The following is an 18,742-nucleotide window of genomic DNA, read 5'->3' on the forward strand; positions in this document are numbered from 1 at the left end:
TATCTTTATATATATCTGTATATGTATATATATATCTCTCTATATATGTATAGAACTCTATAGATGTATAGATGCTCATATGCATATATAAATAGTTTAACTTTATTAACTGTTATATATAATCTGTGTGGTTGTATTTCTTTCATTTTGTGTGCAATTGGTTCCTAATGATTCGGGTTTTTATTGGAAAGATACAATTAATGAGAGATGTCACCCTGTGTGCTTGCTTGCTATAGGGGAAAAAAGGGGAGAGAGGTCTAACCTCTCGTATGAAGGGAGTTTATCGGATCGCATACCCTGTTTAGTGGGTCTCATAGCCGTAGTAAGAACAGGGAAAAGCCTTATTGGCCCCCAAGCAGAAGAAGAAGAAGAAGAAGGAATAAGTGAGCACTCACACACACACACACACAGATAAACAAGAACGCATGAAACCATCGAGATAAGCCATAGGTGTAGTACCACCATTTATCACAACGATTATCCTCGTACATACACGCACTCACACACAGAGTCCGTCATCTCCCATAGCTCTTCGGTCCACTACAAACAGTGATAGTGAATGTTGAGGTCCTTGGAATAGACCGACATAACAAGAGCAAGAGAATAAAGGAAGGAGAGAGAGAGAGAGGAGAAAACGTCCGGCCTCTAGAGGTGTGTGAGGTGTGTTACTGTTGTGCGGCGTACTGCATCTTCTGTTCGTTGTTCACCTTGAAGATGTTGGCCAGCTCGTCCAGCAGCGACTCGTAACGGAACGCGACCCGTATGTCAGGCACGTTCGTGCGCGTAATATCGTTACCGGCCACACCTTCGCGCGTATAGTTCGGACCAAGCCAGTGCTGTTTCATCTTGTGCGGAAAGCCGGACATCAGCACACTGTTCCGCGCTAGCTCGCACATATCGCACGAGCTAAGTTTCCACACCTGCGCCGCAATGCTGTACTCCTCCATCAGTGGCTCCTGGGGGGGTGGGAAGGAACGTATAGGAAAAGGGTATTAGTGTACAAGGCACAATGTTGGTACACCCGGCTGTAGTTACCTTGGTGTAGTGAAATTGGAGCGGATCATCGGTGGACAGCGACACGACTAGCCCGCGTGCTAGATACTCCGGGAACGGGTTGCGGTCGTAGTTGAGAAACAGCGAGTTGTTCGACAGCGGCGACATCGCGATACCGATCTGGGCGAGATAGTACAGATACTGCAGTACCGGCACCTTGCGCAACAGCAAACCGTGCGAAATGTTCTCCGCCATCAGGTACCCGCAGACGAGATGCTGTACCGGGCCGGCCTCACCACAGTGGGGCCGCAGTACGAACGTGTTGAGACCGCGCGCCGACCGGAAGTGGTTCAGCACGGTCATGTTCGCGTACATGTAGTAGATGTAGTAGGCGTACGGTGGATTCTCCTCATCGGTCCACTGTGCCGGCGGTGTTACATCGCCATCGAACAGCGGGTTCTCCGGCTTCGACTCATCGTCCACCGAGTCGAACCCGATCACGTACTGCAGGAAGGTGTGTATCTCCGGATGCTGGCTCGGATTGTTGGTCGCTTCAAACAGGGGCTTGAACACGTTGTCCAGTATCTGCTGGAACGAGGTCATCAGCTGGTTCGTTTTGAAGATGTCACTGTGAAGCGTACCCAAAAAAGAAAAGAAGGAAATTGTACACCTTCTTCTATCGACAAAAGTTCAAGCGGGGCTAGCACTCGCAACTTACTAGAGACGCGGTATTTGTATCAGCCAGCGAATGTTGTCCGAGTACAGGTTACCGTCGATGGCCCACTTGGCCAGCTTGTACCACTCGTCCGGCGATTTGCCGTAGATCGAGAGCCGCAGCTCCGCGTTCTGGTACTTGCTTTCCTCGAAATCGCTCGCCACCTCCTTGATGATGTTCGCGAAGTACTTCCCGTTCAGGTAGTTGTCCGTCTTGAGGAACACCTCGCGCAACCGCGACTCACCGATCGGATTATACTTTGCGTTAAACTTGTCGAACCGATGGAAGGTGTTGCGGTCCGCGTGCACATCCAGCATGTCCACGGTCAGATCGTACGTGGTCAGGTTCATCGACTGGAACACCTGCGCGAGCGTCATCGGTGTGCCCTTGGTCACCGTCACCACCTCGTCCGCACTGTTCTTTAGCGTCTTCTTGATGAAGCGTAGCAAATGCTTCTGGTTCATGCAGCTGGCCGCGTGGATGTGCGTGTCCACCTTGCGGATGTTGTAGAAGTCGCGGTGCGGTACCGCTTTCTGCGATGCGAGCTCGCGCAACTCGTTCAGCAGCACGTGCAGCTGGAACTTGGAGTACAGGTAGCTCAGCCGACGGTAGCAGAACGACTTCAGCGGCCCGTCCGCAATCATCGAGCACATCATCTGCATGTCCAGCACAAAGTCGGGCAGCCGGGTGTAGTGGTAGGGGATAGGTTCGGTCGCGTCCGGCGTCGGGAACACCTCGAACACACCGTTCACCGGCCGGATGCTGTAGTTTAGGTCCTCCGGTATGTCAATGACCCACGGCGATTGCGTACTTTGCGGTGGATTCACTGGATGGTCTACGATGTTGGAGGTGAAGGGGGAGGAGAGATTGCAATGAAGTTGAAATTAGATTTTCTACCGTGAAAGTGTGTTGGGGGTTTTTCTTGGTAGCATAGACAAGACTCGTTAAGGCTCAGCCAGCTAGAACGAGCTGTCCTATTGGAAGGATGCGACTCAATCTCATACAGAAGATTGCTCACACGAGCGATTAGATTACAGCGCTAAGAACAACCGAACACAGCTCTACCGTATAAACACTGACACTCGCGAACACTACTATGATGCATCTGTCATTAACGTCAACAACAATAACATACAACAGCAAAAAAACATCGTTTGAGCTGGTAGGTGCAGGGTTTATACACAGCACTGAGTAACCGAGTCCAGTCGGAGCTGGGCATCGTTGTTAGGTTGGCTTTTCAGTTGGAATCGTGGTGGAGGAGTGTACGGGAGTAGGGAAGAGTGCATTTAGCCAAGTGCTACACAATCATCATTCTATCTCAATGGGCAAGCATCAAATGTAAAGAAAATACAATCAAAATGTATAAAACGGGTAGAGGAAAGTCTGGAGAAAAATGAAAAACTAAACAAGAATAAGTTAGCAAGAAAAAAACAAAACAAAAATACAAAATTAAGAAAAAAAGAACATGTAACTTAAAACAAAACAAGAAAACTAGAAAAAAAAGGAAAAAAAACGAAGGAAAACTCAAAAAATACAAAACAACTGTAGCTTGCTAACAGAGAGAAAGAAAACAATAAGAGGAGAAAAGAAAACACAACAACTAACCGGTGATAGAGTAAAACCGCAACAAAAGGAAGTCGCGAATAAGAGTGCACATTAAAGAGGTGTTGGCGCATTTGCGAATACGAATACGAAAAAAAGTGTAAAATAAACAAAAAAAAAAACGGTAAGAAGAAATATTTACAAAAGAAGAAAAATAAAATAGACGAGGTTGAAGAAGATGAAGAAAACGCGTGTCGCGCAAAGCGTTAAACGTATCGGGCTTGAAATTTTGGTAGCCTAGTGATATCTGGTGCGAACGGGAAATGGAGAACAAGAGTAGGAAAAATGGCTGCGTATAGTACGCTTGCTTAACTACGCCGAATTTAGTTGATGTCTTTTGCAAGATGGCGTCGGAAGCTCCGGGATCTCGCACCCTGCATCGGATGACACTTACCAGCGATCGATTTCCGTTCCTGGTGCGTGATCGTGCTCGAGTGGGTCGATTTGAGGAACCGTGCCGTGGTTTGGGGAAACGCTTGGTGCGAGTTGCGCATATACTTTTCGCGCAGTTCCAGCGCCTTCACCAGCAGCGTCGAGGCACGCTCGAGATCGTCCAACGGTACGCCGCTGGTGTCCTCGCCCGAGATCGACACCCGCTGGAAGTGGGCGACGAAGTCATGCTCGTCGAACGGTAGCTGCTCATCGGGATGCACTTCCGGCGCAATCGAGTGCCGATCCTGCTCCATCACTCTGGGCGAGACAGGGAGAGAAAAACGATAGGAATATTGATAAGGCGAACAGAGAGGCAGCTCTAGCCGACCGACGGACGAAGTATGCACGGGATGAACTGCACGTAGCGAGCTGTACGGCAGCACTGAGAGCATTGGGCACTGCACACTTCCAGCGCTTCAATCGTTAGCACATTAATCGGATGGTTCGTGCGCGCGAAGTTGGCGCGAACAAAGGGCTACAGGGGATAGATGGCAAGAGCTAGAGCTCAACACTAACGGATCGGTTGGTTAATTGATCGGTCAATCGATTTTCCAATTCACTAATTATCAGCACCGCACCGATACCGTGTACGCCTGCCGCTATCAGCACCGCTTCAGGTTCACTGGAGCGAAAATGGTGGTTGCAAAAATAGAACTTCGGTACCAAGGACGCAGCCCGCTATCCGTGCCAGATGAAACGAGGACTGCTGATGCTGAAGGTGTCGGTTATCACGCTGAGCTCATCCAATGTCGTCGTACACTGTTGTGTGTGTGTGTGTGGCGTTGCATGATGCTTATCAGTAGGTAGGGTGATGATGGAGTGAGCTGCCACTAAATCGGCCCCACTTGAAGTAGCTGGAAGTAGGTCCGCTAATGCCGGATCTTCGCGCTAGACAAACAAATCAACCAAACCAACCTCAGCAGATCCCGCTCGGACAGCCATTTTTTCGTATCGATAGCACTGCCCAACATTGTGCAAACGGTCGGCGCGTGATGTCCCGCACAGGTCTCGCTCGCTCGGGAATGGTCCTGCACGACCGGATAGGCACCTCGTACTGCTGCGTACGAACTATTCCGTCCGTCCATGTTCCTCAAGTTCGATACTTTAAATTGGATTACGGAGTCCACCTTCTCCATTGGGGGAAGACAAAAACAACACACACACACATCATGACGACATATTCCTTGCTTTCTGAATATAGAGCTAGGTGTAGCCGACACGTAATGAGGTTTGCACTATGTGGAGGTGGTTGCGTGCGGTGCCGCTCACCGAAATATACAACTGAGGCACTTCTGTCCTGGGAGTTCCTGGGACACGCAGTAGTAATAGCGCGGTGGATGGTGCTGTAACACCAGCGCGTAAGGAACACGACGGCAGGCTAAAAAAAAGGCAAACGCCATCGCAAGGAATGGCTTCCTGTTGTAAACGCAAAACCGTCATCGCTCATCTTCGACACCTGCAGATGGGACCGGGCTGATACGGGACGTTCGTTTCGTTGCTTCCAGCAGGGTAAACACAATTTACTACGTGCCAGGTGTCAGTAGCTACCGAAGCTTGCCGGAGGAATCCCCGGCCATGTTTGTCACCCGGTACTTACTTGGCGTTGAGTTGTCGTTGCAGCTGGAGCTTCTTCTCGATCTGCTCGATCGGGAATTGCGGGACCTCGTACGGGGCGGAGATTTCGTTCGGCAGCACGCCAACAATATCCTCCTGGGAGAGGCTGAGCGCACCACTGAGCACTCCACCGCCACCAACGCCGCCTCCTCCACCACCGCTGCCCGCGTGCCCTGCCGGAGATTCATTACCCTGGACTGTGGACGAAAAATAAAAGCGTAAAACCGTGATTATAAGCCTGACGGTAAGTCTGTTAGAACAGTGTCAGAATGTGGGCAGAGGGAGAGAGAGAGAGAGAGAGAGAAAGTGTACAGCACCAACATCGTCCAGTGATAGGTGGGCAAGCGACAGTGTCCTCTTGACTTCAGCCGCTAGCCGCGACTGTTTCATCGCCTCCATAATCTTCTGATCCTCCAGCACCTGCAGCAGAGTGCGGGAATCCTGCTTGTTAAAGTTAATCTCCCGTTTGCGGTACATTTTGCGCTGCTGAGCAAAACAAAGTGATGCGATCAGATGATGTATGGGGGGTGGGCACTTGAAGTCTGTGTAGCGCACGTCCAGTTAGACTGACAGCTTGCAAAGGACTGGAAGCTCACGAGAGATCAGTCGGTGTGATCGATGGATTTCATATAGGCGGGGGTCTTGATCAACGACCAGACCAAACAAGCCGTTTTGAGCTCTCGGCTACACGATCGGCTATGCTTCCGGCGTCATACCGCCGAAGCGTGTGTGTTATGACGCGCTACTGCTGCGGTGAGGTACCACAGGAAGAAGATTGAGGAACGTGAGCATGCAATGTTGTGGCATCGTTGATAAGAAGTTCGTTGATTATGACGGGACACAGAATAGGCGGCTCCTCACTGATATAGTGTGACAGGAGGCGTCGGTTAGAGTTAAAGGAGAGTTCCAGCGTGGAGTGGCCAGCGAGCAGGCAGGTCGTCACAGCTCAGGATAGGGTATCACCACCACCAGCTCCCTCAGTTTAGTTTGCCTATCCGGATTGATCTGTACAATCATCTGGTGGCAATGACATTATTAAAACACCATTATACCCTCACAACATTCGCATGATGGTGGTGAAGAACAACATTGTGAAATATAATATCATCCTCTACCAATCCATCTTGATGTGTTCGTTCAGGTTGCCTCTGTTGAACGCTTTTTATGATGCCATTGACCATAAAGTAAATTTATAGCGCTTGTTCTTCTCATTCTTTCTTGACCTAACGACCTCATCATCTCTTATACTCTCTTTTACACTTACTTAGGTCATTTGGTCTGCCACCATGTACCATTTCAGGTTTACTATAGACTTACTTATACATAGTTGGATAGTAAAAGTCCTCACACGTCCTCGCTAAGGGTGAACGGGTCTCAAATGGGATTAGAACTTCGTTCCTGCCGTGTGAAGACAGGCGCCGCTATCGCATCTACTACCGAGCCAACACCCATCATAGTCTGTTAGCAACGGCTAATAACCTGTGTTTTATTACCACCTTTCATTTCTAACCGATTTTGCTCCATTTTCCTCGCGCTCTCTCTCTCTCTCGCTAGAAATCTCTCTCCCGCTACTATACTGAGACATGCACAATATGTTGTCATATTTTTCCTAAATATCGTCCGCTCTACTGCGTCACGTATGAAAACCCTCTGGCGTGTAGTAGGCGCACACTCCCCAAGGAAAGAACAAAAAAAAAAAAAAAACCGCGCACCAACCAACTAACCTTCCGGCGAAAAGTAATCGTTGAGCAGGATGGCGGGTGATCGTGGTGAGATGATGATCGCCGGATCCGGTTGATCGAAGGAGGAGTTCATATCACACTTGAGCAATACTCCTCTGGCACTCATCTTTATTGCTGTATCTGTTGCACCTTTCCTCACACCTTTTATATGGATATTTAATAGATCACACACACACACTGGTTCGTATTTTTCTACCCCCGTCAGTTGGAAATCGAAACGATCGCAGATCACGGGACACTGGACAGAGTGTCGCTAGTGCCGGAAGTGACGCTCAATCGTCGTGCCAAAGCAAACAATCTAACTTCCCAAGCACACAGACACTAGGGGGGATGCGATGGATGGTGGGTGTTGCCAACCTTACTATGCCAACGGTCGTAATATCTCTGACAGCACGTTTTTTTTTTATTTTAATTTGTTGGGGCGGAAGACTTCTTAACCGCGAACAAACAATCACACCAACCAGACCGGACTGGCATGCGGACTTCTACTGAGGCCTGTGCGATGTTCTCGGATGTGCCGGTTGTTCGTGAGCACGCAAAAAAAAAAGGTTGATGCACAACACGGCGAGATTTTCGTTGGCGGTGGATGATGATGCTGAGCGTCATCCGACACAGTGTATTCACTTTCTACGTATGTGTGTGTATGTGCGCAAAACGAGAGCTGATTCGGTGCCAATGACCAGGCACAGGAACGAACGGTGTGTCAGGCGGGTGGACAGGCACACCAGGCACACCAGCAGCGCAGGGAGAGTCCGAACCGGGCGGAGGTTACTCGGGTGCGAAGCACTAAATTTAGATCTCGGGTACCCCGTGCCTCGTGTACCGAACCATATCACCGTCGTGAGCAGAACAAACTGTCCGAACCGTAGTACCGTAGGTGGGGCACGAGATCACTTCAGTTGCTAGAGACTGGCTGGCTAGTCAGGATGACTCCTCGCTCACAGAAACAGTGTTCAAGGCAGGCTTGGGAGGCTTTGTGAGTAGACAGTCACCTGGAGTCACCTCTCTTTAGACGTTCAACAGCGCAACGCTGCTCTAGAGCGCACCGTAAACTAACGACTGACCGTTACTGACCACCGGTACACCGATCTCACCGTACCCGTTCACGCGCAATTAACATCGATAAGATAATTTTATTATCACCCCCCCCAGTGTGTTGGGCATTGGGGCCGGCACCAGGTCGGATCTCACCGGCTTATCTTTGTTTGGAGACGGTATTGAAGGTACGATCTCAGAATGGGCCAATCTCAGAACGGCCAATGGGCGTCTTCTCACACACACGCGCGCGCGCGCGAAAAAAAACTGTTAGCACAACAAATGCCCTGCAGCTATCCAACTTCACTTATCAGAGGAAGCAATCTGTGTCTCCAGGATAGACACATACCCTGCCAACTACCTGGCAACTATGCAATGCAATTTCACTGTTAACGCAAGCACCGCCATTTTACGTAATCTCGCCTGCAGCTAAACGCTCGTACGATGCGAGACTAATGGCGGTTGGTAAAGCCTGGAAAAGTGGTGTGCTGGAGGTGACCTGCGAGGTGCGCCCACGATCTCCACCTGTCACCGGACGGATACCCCGGACGTCGGTGTCTAGTACACTCTCCACGGATTTGAGTTGTGTTTGTACGGACGAAGTTACGGCTGGACTACCATAGGCTAACCACCGAAAAACTGTTCCAAGTACCTCCGGTGAGTGTCAGTACCTCTCAGCAACGCGATATGCACCGAAACATCCCAAAGCAAAAGGACGTTGGTGGTGTGGAAGCTCGCTGGCCAGTGTCGAGGACCACTGTGTCTGTGAGAAGAGCCCGTGGTGCACCCCGGTATAAATAACGTGACACACGCGGGCCGCCGGTTGTATCAGTGTACGGAGCAGTTATTGATAAAACATTCACCCCGGTTAGACTAAACTTTGCGAAGAGACACTCTCACGTGGGGTGGTGGCCTTTTGCCTGGTGAGGACCGACCATGCATCATATGCTCGCAAACCTTCCACTGACAAGCGAAACTTTATCATTGGGGCAAAACTACATCCCCAGACATTGGCAGTGGTTCGTAGTTTTATGAATGAACTTCAATTCCCCGATGTCGCAGTACGGGTGTTGTCGCGGGAAGGAGTTCACTAGGCTAGGCGAACACGTTTGTCAACGGCTTTCGCCCGAATGACTTGTCCGAACGACCAGCTGTTCTACTTCTACGAACAAAGAGGCAAGGCAAGCAACATCTTCACCGTCGTGCAGCTTTTGTTGTCTGTCGACGGTTTGCGCATCGGGATCGCTCGACGATTGTCTCGACGGTCTGGACGAGGGGATAGAGCGAGGAAATTGGCAGTTAACAGCCGTGAGAGTGTGGTTGTTTACGGCGAACGAAACCAGGCCACCTACCAGCCAGGCAGCCAAGCAGCGTCGCTGGTAAACTAATTTGTTGTCGTTTTGGTTCATCCTCACCACATCCCGCCAACCACACTCTCGCCAACTTTGAAGCGCTAGCACACAGATACTGCGAATCTAAATGAGGACAACTTCCGGCAACTGTCATCTCTCCATGGTAACAGTGTTGTGACGGCTGGTATGGTTGAGCATCGGAAACCGAAGGATTTCCCATGACTCACGTCACCGAGGACTGCAGGTAGGATGCACGAGCGGTGTAGATGTATGCAGATGCTTTTTATAGCCTTACGCTTTAGACCACGGTACTCGTCAATATATTGTGTCGGGGTGTCGGGTATCGCAACAATCTAGACGCCCTTCGTATATCTCAACAATCGCAAACGCTCACCTCAGCGCGTCTTGTAGCGGTGAGTTCCGTGTAACGTGATCCTTCATTTTAGATGATACTTCCCGTGTTGGTATTACATAGCAAGTCGCTGCTTTAAGCAGTAGTCGAGTACACCAACATATCAATTCTCATCATCATTAATGACTCTCCGCATTCGGCTAACTCTATCCAATGGCCGCACGAGTTTGGCATTCTCTTGCCAAAACGAACCTTTAGACCAAAGCTGACAGTTGGCGCGAAAACTGAAGCATGAAGGTCATGTTCAAATCGGTGCAAACGCAGTCGGATCGGATTGTTTGGTTTCGGTGAGTGAGCGCACTTGATTATCGGCGGACTTCCAAAAACTACCGATCGTCGCACATGTAGTCAGCGCGCGCACCTATCGATTCATTTTCAAACGCGTCAATTAATCGTGCAGTAATGGGGAAATAAAAAAAAAAAACAAAATGGTTCCCGATTAATCATCCACACGGGCTTAACAATTAAGCCGGACGGAATGGCGAATGGGGTGTGTGTGTGTTTTGCTTTCAGTTTTTGGCACGAAGGTGGAATGTTTCGCCCTCACGGCAAGAGGGGACGGTTATTGTGGAAATACTGCTGACATTGCTGGGGAAGGGTGGAGAAGATGCTGGCGGGATGGGTAATCCACGCCTAGATGCTAATTAATGTACTGTGCTGGGTTTGATATACATATAATTACGTACATACATATATATTTAAAGCATACCCAATTGAACCTTTGCCAAGCGTCATCTAGCGTGACAAATGGAGACGACGTGAAGGGCTTAACAGCACGCATTCCAATTTGATGATAATTGTATCGTACCTGTCGCACACAGTTAGCGAAGTCTTGAGGGTGAGAAATTATTGGTGAATGTGACTTAAGCGAAATTGCGCTAAACTAGGCTGATTATTTGGTGAAGATTAGTCCTGGTACTGTATTGGTGGACGACATTTGATTTCTTGAAGTACTAACTTGCGAAAAACTTCTGGTACTCTATGGGCTGAGGACATGGATTGGTATGGATTTCTTGAAGTACTAATCACGAGTTCACAGTTCTAAATGCTAAATACTTCTGGTACTGTATTGGTGGAGAGGACCAGTGATTTCTTGAAGTACTAATCACGAGTTTACAGTTCTAAATGATGATACAGTTATGAATTATTCTGGCACTGTGTTGGTGGAGAACCTTTGATTTCTTGAAGTACTAATAAAGAGTTTACAGCAAGAAATACATCTGATACTGTATTGGTGGAGAGGACCTTTGATTTCTTGAAGTACTGATCATGAACTATCAGTTCTAAATGCTAAATACTTCTGCTACTATATGGGTGGAGGACTTTGAAGAACTTGAAGTACTAATCATGAGTTATCAGTTCTAAATGCTACTTTATGGGTTGAGGATCTTTGCTTTTTTGAAGTACTAATCAAGAGTTTAAAGCTCTAAATGCTAAATACTTCTGGTACTGTATTAGTGGAGGACCTTTGATTTCTTGAAGTATTAACTTGCGAAATACGTATGATACTGTATTGGGGGAGAGGATCTTAGATTTCTTGAAGTACTTATCATGAGTTCTCAGTTCTAAATGCTAAATACTTTTGGTACTCTATGGGATAAGGACCTTTGATTTCTTGAAGTATTAACTTGCGAAATAAGTATGATACTGTATTGGTGGAGGACCATTGATTTCTTGAAGTACTAATCATGAGGTATCAGTTCTAAATTCTAAATACTTCCAGAACTGTATGGGTGGAAGATCTTTGATTGCTTGAAGTACTTATCATGAGTTCTCAGTATTAACAGCTATTCAGCTCTAGTTATTTCAAGTTACAAGACAAGCGCATCAAGACCAGTTGAGCGTAAGTTCTGCCCAAGTCTTTGATGTCCATGAAATTTTCTTCCCCCATACCAAACTGAAACGAATGACCGGGACCAATATAACCAGAAGGCACGCTCAAGGGGAAAGTGTCCCCAAAAAATGGTTTTGTTCAGTGTCTAGCTAACCTTCCATCAACCTACAGGTAAGAAGGTTGATGATTATTTAAATGAAGGTAGGGTGATAATGGAGTGCATTGGTGTGCTAGCATGGGATCAACTGTCAAAATTGGGAATGGAAGTTACTGGGGGCAGACCCGCGCCATAGCTGGAATAGCTCGACACATACACCACATTCCACCGCCTTCCGTCTGACACTTTATGGCTTGATTAACGGCCCTATTGACCTTTTTATTTCGTCTCGTCACACACACACACCCCCTTTCCCCAGTAGGTGTCCAATTTGGTGAGTTGTCGCTTATTGACAGCAGCTCGTGGTTCTCCATGGTTAGGGACGGGAAACTTCCCAAAAATGCTGCCTGGTATGGGGTTCACCTTCCAGGCGATAAGATAGGGTCTGGTGACACCAGCTGGTTCGAGAGGTGTGCCAGCAGTACGGAACCGGTCCATCCTGTCCAAATATCGAATGTTTGGGTCAATAGCGAAAATCGAACACCATCCTAAATTTAGCTTCCCAAAAGCGGACGCTACCAGAACAAAGAACAGTGTGGACTGTGGGGTGTCCGGCTGCACTCCATTACATTCGTCCACCATGCTGGTTCAATCGGGTTTGTTTTGCGTGCAATCAGTTAAATATATGCACTGAATTGCAGGTACCGTACCGATGTGCGTGTGCACGGTTAGGTGTGCTAGCCTTCAACTATAACTACCTACTGGAGATGAAGCGGGGGGAGGCGCAAATTGCAACAAATTTATTTTCGGCGTAGAATTTTTGAGCCATTTTTTTTCGTCCCACTGAAAACTTTCTCAACGCCCCTTCGAGTGATGTCGGATCGAAGAAGGGCACGGTGCCAAGTTAGGTTTGCTTGCATGGGACATTCTTCCATACTGAAGTCAGAAAAGTTTGGAACGCATAGTTGCAACAAAAAAAAAACGGATCTTATCGTTTGTACGTACCTGCTTTAAGTTTGGATGTCGTTTCTGCCTCTATTTCCATGTCGATATCAAAGGCAAACCGCTTGCGCGAGTTGTAGTCATTGGTGCTGGTCATCGTTGGGCTGTCGACGCTTCCCGGGGGGGCGCTTTCTTGTAGATGGCCGATATATTCGCACCGGAGGTTCACTTGCTGTAGCCGGCTACCAACTCGTTGCTGCTGGAACACACCTCACCTCACTGCAACAGGTTTCGCTAAGCCTTCGCTCACTTGCACTTTAGTTTCTAAAAATCCTAAACACACCAGAGACACCGGATAGCTGCTAGAGGTAACAGTTCTGCCTTTTCTCTAGGATGTCTAGACACTACACTCCGCACAGTACTTCCGAACCGCTGATACTGGAAAGCAACAAATGGTGTTGTGGTCAGCAACTCCTATATCTGGGGAGGAACGAATCGAAACGACAATAACACACACTCGAACAACACCGACGCCAGAGTCACCTCCACCGAACCGGGCGACGCAATTGCGCGAAGTGGGAGTGTGGTTTATCGATTTCCAACACTTGGCAGTGTCCAGTGTACGCGGGTTTGCTTTCGCCCAAACAGAATCACCACGGCCAACGGCGTCGTACGGTAAAGGCAAATGTGAATGTAGGCAGGGCGTAACGGGGCGTAAAGAGTTTTCCCGGCGGGGTTTGATTGTGTGTTTCGCCGCAAGATGCTTTGAAGTATGTGCCGTACGGGAACGGCGCAATGGAGGATAAAGCAAACGAAATCAGAAACGGCACCCTAATCCCTGAACGCTGGTGTTGGCTCAGTCTTCTAGAATCGTCTCCGTCGCCTGAAGCTGAATGTCGTACGCGCGCGTACGTCTGGTCACGAATGCGACCGTTACCAGAGTGTGTCGTCTTGCCACCGACGACGGCGGTCAGTCATCGGTTTCGGCTGGAGAAGGTTTCATCAGCAGCAGCCAGCAGCGGGTCCGCCTGGAGGACACACCACTGTCGTCGACCGAGATGAACCCGCGTTCCCCCCCCCCTCCCTTTCACTACCATCTTTTCCGTACGCACGTCGTAAAGAGCATGGAGAGGCTCACTTTCGCTCTCTCTCTTTCGCTAGTTTCTCTCCACTCATCCGTGGTTGCAGCAACCCTCATCACTTCTTCCGGTGGTATGTTTTTGGGGTTTGTGATGTTGTGTTTTTATCAACCCCGTCTAACACATTTCGCCACTGCCATAGATTCTATCTATCTCTTTCTCTCTTTCTTTTTCTAAAATTTAGTGAGAAAGATTTAATCTAAGCTGATTAATGAGTTGATGCGTTAAGCTAGCATTTTCCCTGAAAATTATCTCGCATCTCTCTCTCTCTCTTTCTCTCTCTCTCTCTCTCTCTCTCTCTTTCGCCCATATTTAGCGACTTTTTCTAACACACGCTAATCATCAAGATGAAAGCGATATTACACATCATTCCAACGTTCTCAGCTTACGCATCTAAACGCACACACACACACCAACGCGATTAGCGCTATCTCACTCTCTTTCTCTCTCTTTCTCGTTGTTTTGGTTTTAATTTAAACATACTTTCACTCCGGCTGCTCTATTCCTTATCAGGGCTGTCAAAGTGGCGATTGCACAATGAACGCTAATGTTTAGCTGGCTTCAAAGTGTTCTCTGCAGGTCCAAGATCTGTGTTGGTGGGCTAGATTTTCAAACTCTCAAACTGGCATGAAATTCCTATCCAGACGATCAGGGGGGTTTTGTCAAGCAATCGAGGAAGTTAAGAACTCCGATTACAAGACTTATACCGTGCCCTAGGGTCGCAAAAACCATAAGAAAGGAATTTTGCATCTGAGTACATTGTTTTCTTCTTGTTTTCTCGGTCGCGGGATACAGGAGATTCGTGTTACGGAGGACTGTACCTTCACAAGGTCGCCCGTGTGCGGATATACACGGGACACTTTCACATGTATGCATGCCATGCGGCTGCGACATTCGGTATCGGGCGAACACACAACGTTGCGAATGTGTGCGCGTGCCACGCACTATCAGCTGATGGACGGTGAATTGGTGTAGTGGTAGCGCCCGAATTTACATACGTGATGAAGCTTATCAAGCTTTGTTCTTGGTAGGATGGGCTCTACGGGGAGGGCATTGTCTCGTTTGTGATTTACTACTTGGACTCTTTAGGATAATCCGGACTACGGTGTCCGGGATGGGTGCTGGAGCGTGCTAGAAACCGGCATCGCTGCCACACAATGTACACCAAACCGCACACACACACAAACACAGCTGGTTCCTCAATAAAGGTTGATTGTAGCAAGACGGTGAGCTTTGATGACACCTGCATTAATTTGGACCTTCCTACAATATTTTGCTGTAGGCTTTAGAGACATCTGGAATGCATTCGCCTGCACACACTTACACATGGCTAAAGGGTGCTTCCAATGGCGGAGGCTTCCCGAAACGATAACGTAAGGACACGTCGGCACGTCGGGGCGTCGGGTTTTCGCGTGCGACGCGCATCGCAACGCACACACACGCACACTGCTGAACGCATGAATTGAGCAAACTCATCAAAACAATGAAACAAAACTCGGAACTGCTCTCCCCCCATTCCACCCCCCGCCCATCCTACCTACCCCACGGATTTGTGGCGTCAAAATAGAGCTTTCCGGTCTCACCTTCATCACTTTCCGGCTGAACTCGGCCGCTTGCTAAGACTACCGTGAGCTTACTAGCGTTCATGTGTCCGCCTGTCGGTGCGGTTGGCGTTCGCATACTGCATGCACATATGTATACACACGCCCGCATGCTTGGTGTGTTGGCGCCATCCTCTCCTTTCCAGTCCTATCCATCCCCCCCCCCCCCCCCGCCCAAAGGGTACTTCCATCCTGCTCTGTTTGTGGTGGAGAGCTTTGCTGCGTTAGCTCCGTTTATTCGTAGGGGTTGAACACTTTTGCCTGTATCGGCCCGGCATCGTGAGCACGCGTACGGTATAGTGGTGTTGATGCACCCATTGATTGCATGCATCGGATATACATATATATTTGCCTTCTCGCCACCCCCGCCCCGTAGTGAACCATTCCCCAACCCATTGGTTTGTAATCAATCGGTGTCAGTGTCGACAAGGCAGTCGATGATGATATTTACCAAACTGAAAAAAATGGGATAACACGTGTGTGTACACGCGAAGGCGCACGCGTTGCCACACTACATCATATCTTGATACAAGCCGCACACACGCAGACACTCATATACGAAGTGGAAACACAGCACGCTCTAGAACAAGCAGCTCGTAGTTGACGTAGAAGAAGTACTATTTCTATAATGGGGGAAAAAACACTATTGCGACCGAAGGTGGTGGCGTTCTGCAGTGGTACTTTCGGTCTTTACAAATTATTAATGGATAGATGATATTATTTTCATGCCATCAACCCACAGCAGACTTCACTGCACGATGAGTGAGACGATAATGCTAAGGACCAAAGAAAACCTAACAGAGCATCTTCTGCTCCAAAAACGCTACAAAAGGTTTTAAGTCTCCCTTTTCTTGGGAACGGAGTCTAAAAAGCATTAGTACTGCGAATTTTCTACATAGTCTGTGCACTGTTCCTGTTGGGAATGCTGGAGTTTACCTTGATTGCCTCTCTATGAAATACTCTGGATAGTGTATACTCTCCGGGGCAGTCTGGTGGACCGGGGTTCAAATCCCATGCAGAGAACACCTCCCCGAACGCAGGGCTTGACTACTTTACTTCGGGTAAAATTAAGTCACAGAAAGCCAGAAATTTGGCAGGCCGAAACCTCTCGAGATTGTAGTGCCAAGGAAGAAGTGGCCAGGAGCTTTCACGGATAACTCGTGAAGCCCTTAAACGAGACCCTTTGCATGAGGCCCCCAAAATACGAGGCCCCTTACATGAGGCTACCACATTTCATCGTTTTTTTTTTTCCTTCTGGGACGCTCTTGGTTTTTCCACCATTTCCCCCTTTAAACTTGGTTTTCTGACCGACGAGGCCTCGTTTGACTGGTGACCGCCAACTTGGGGCATAGTTAAATCTGCCACTGAATTTATTCCTGCGAACTCTTGTTCACTGTCATATTACCAACGGCATGAGTTTCTAATACTTCTAAATGCCAAACTTATTTCAAAGCATTCTGAGCGACTATCAACTGCTTCGTTCGTTCTAGTGCTGCCAGGTGAGCATAAAGAATGGCGGTCTGACAAAGTTTTACCCCAGCTTTTGCATTGCGTGTCGCGCGAATTCACACGCTCACTTCCCCCTCAGCTCCACCACCACACGGCTAACCCTCCGGCTCGGATGCTCAACGCCTACCAAGGGAGGGATGGGTTAATGGGACGTGTTAAAGAGGTGTGGCAGAGTATTTGTTTACCACTTTGTATACGAAACAGCGCCCGTCAGCTCGTTATTGTTGCGACCCATCCCCCCTTTACGAGGACGGTTCAGGTTACCTAGGTAATGCTGGGCCATACACTGGGCCAACAAAGCAACGCACACTTAGCTTTGGTTTTGTTTACCTTGCAAATGCCTAGATATGCAAAACTCTTGCTGATGTCGTCCGGAATATGGAAAGTTTTTGAGGTTCGAACCACAATGCACTATCTGTGGTACAACAACTAATCAGTCGTATATATTGTGAGATTTCACATTCAGGTGGTCCTCTTTTAGCCATTCACATCACCTTATCACGTCATGGGAAACTCAGTGAGTAAATCTGGTTATCGTCCCTAACGTGTGATAACGCTTCGATAGTGTTGGCTTTGATAGCCGGACCCCGTATTGAGCTAGTTGTTGCTAGAACAACATCGTAACACTTATCGCGTCGAAGTGTCAACATGCTGTTGGTAATGTAAATAAAGCTGCGCGCCTGTTATCGGTGTTGCGCGCGTTAGACGAGACGCTACTACCCAGCGATATAACGAGCTCGTCTGAAGTTTTGCATTTTGATGACGCATCCGCTTTTAAATCTTATTCTTTGGCCAGCCATTTCTGGCTTACTTGACTTCATAATACCACGTAGCCTTCATGAGATTTGAATACCGGTCCTGCCGTATGAAGACCGACGTTGTTGCCTCAACCAGCGAGCCTCCCCCGAATGCTCGAATGTATCTTGTCCAATTCGTTTCCAGAAAATCCGATCTCCCGTAGAGGTCTGACTCCACTTGATCCAACGAGCACGCTGTGCTCCTCTACGCCTCGTGCCAAACGGGTCGCTGCTGGCGTGTACCTTCCGAGGTAGGGCATGTGTCCGGCATCCTCATTAATTCCGACTTTGGCCGCCCTCAGAATTTATGCATCGCCAAACAGCTCAGCTAGCTAGTGTTTCTCCTTCTCCTTCTCCACGCGCTCTGCTCGAACACTAAGCCATAGAGAGATGGTGAGTATATTAGTGTCCTCAGCCAGCATAGTCCAGGACTCGTTGCCCGTAGAAGAGTCCGAAAGGGAAGACCAGCCGTAGGAGTCTTCTGGACCTTAGGAGTCTGTAGTGGAGCCCGTAGTAGGCATGATCCTCCCCTGAACTATGAGCCTTCGGATTTCGCTGCTTACGTGGTAGAGTAAAACTCTTCTACTACCTTCAGATCGTCGCCCTTGCCTAATACTTTACTTCGGAGTCGTGGTCTATCACAATCCGGGCCTCCGGCAGGCAGGTACTTTGTCGTATTGATACCCCAATCCAATCACACACCGTCGTAGATGTCCGTCCGATGATGTCGATGTCATCGTGAATTGGAGAGACCGGGTGAAAATCTCCGACATGACCCCTTCTAGAGCGATGTTAAACAGTGGACAGGAGAGTCCGTCCATACGAATGTAGGTAAGTATCTCGATATAACTCAGCTGCCAAATAACTACATATCGAATACTGTTGGGAATAGTTTTGGCTGAGATAATCGAAGCAAATAGTTTGAA

At 48.5% G+C, this 18,742-nt stretch overlaps 1 protein-coding gene across 13 annotated transcripts; it reads right to left on the reverse strand.

Moving 5' to 3' along the window:
* Window positions 1–24: 24 nt before the first annotated feature.
* LOC118505593 (AMP deaminase 2) lies at window positions 25–15,598 on the reverse strand. 13 transcript variants are annotated; one of them, XM_036041641.1, is made up of 7 exons: window positions 15,493–15,598; window positions 12,834–13,250; window positions 5,340–5,553; window positions 3,705–4,000; window positions 1,712–2,543; window positions 1,036–1,621; window positions 25–956 (listed from the first exon to the last, which is right to left on the reverse strand). In XM_036041641.1, exons 2-7 carry the CDS (start codon window positions 12,925–12,927, stop codon window positions 666–668), a joined length of 2,313 nt encoding a protein of 770 aa, XP_035897534.1. In that variant the 5' UTR covers window positions 12,928–13,250; window positions 15,493–15,598; the 3' UTR covers window positions 25–665. The 13 variants fall into 13 exon arrangements, with proteins under 13 accessions (XP_035897534.1, XP_035897564.1, XP_035897573.1 ...); XM_036041671.1 differs by having other exon boundaries at window positions 12,834–13,208; window positions 15,493–15,596; XM_036041680.1 differs by having other exon boundaries at window positions 12,834–13,208; window positions 15,451–15,596.
* Window positions 15,599–18,742: the final 3,144 nt, after the last annotated feature.

Source organism: Anopheles stephensi, chromosome X (genome assembly GCF_013141755.1).
Source record: "Anopheles stephensi strain Indian chromosome X, UCI_ANSTEP_V1.0, whole genome shotgun sequence".
Lineage (NCBI taxonomy): Eukaryota > Metazoa > Arthropoda > Insecta > Diptera > Culicidae > Anopheles > Anopheles stephensi.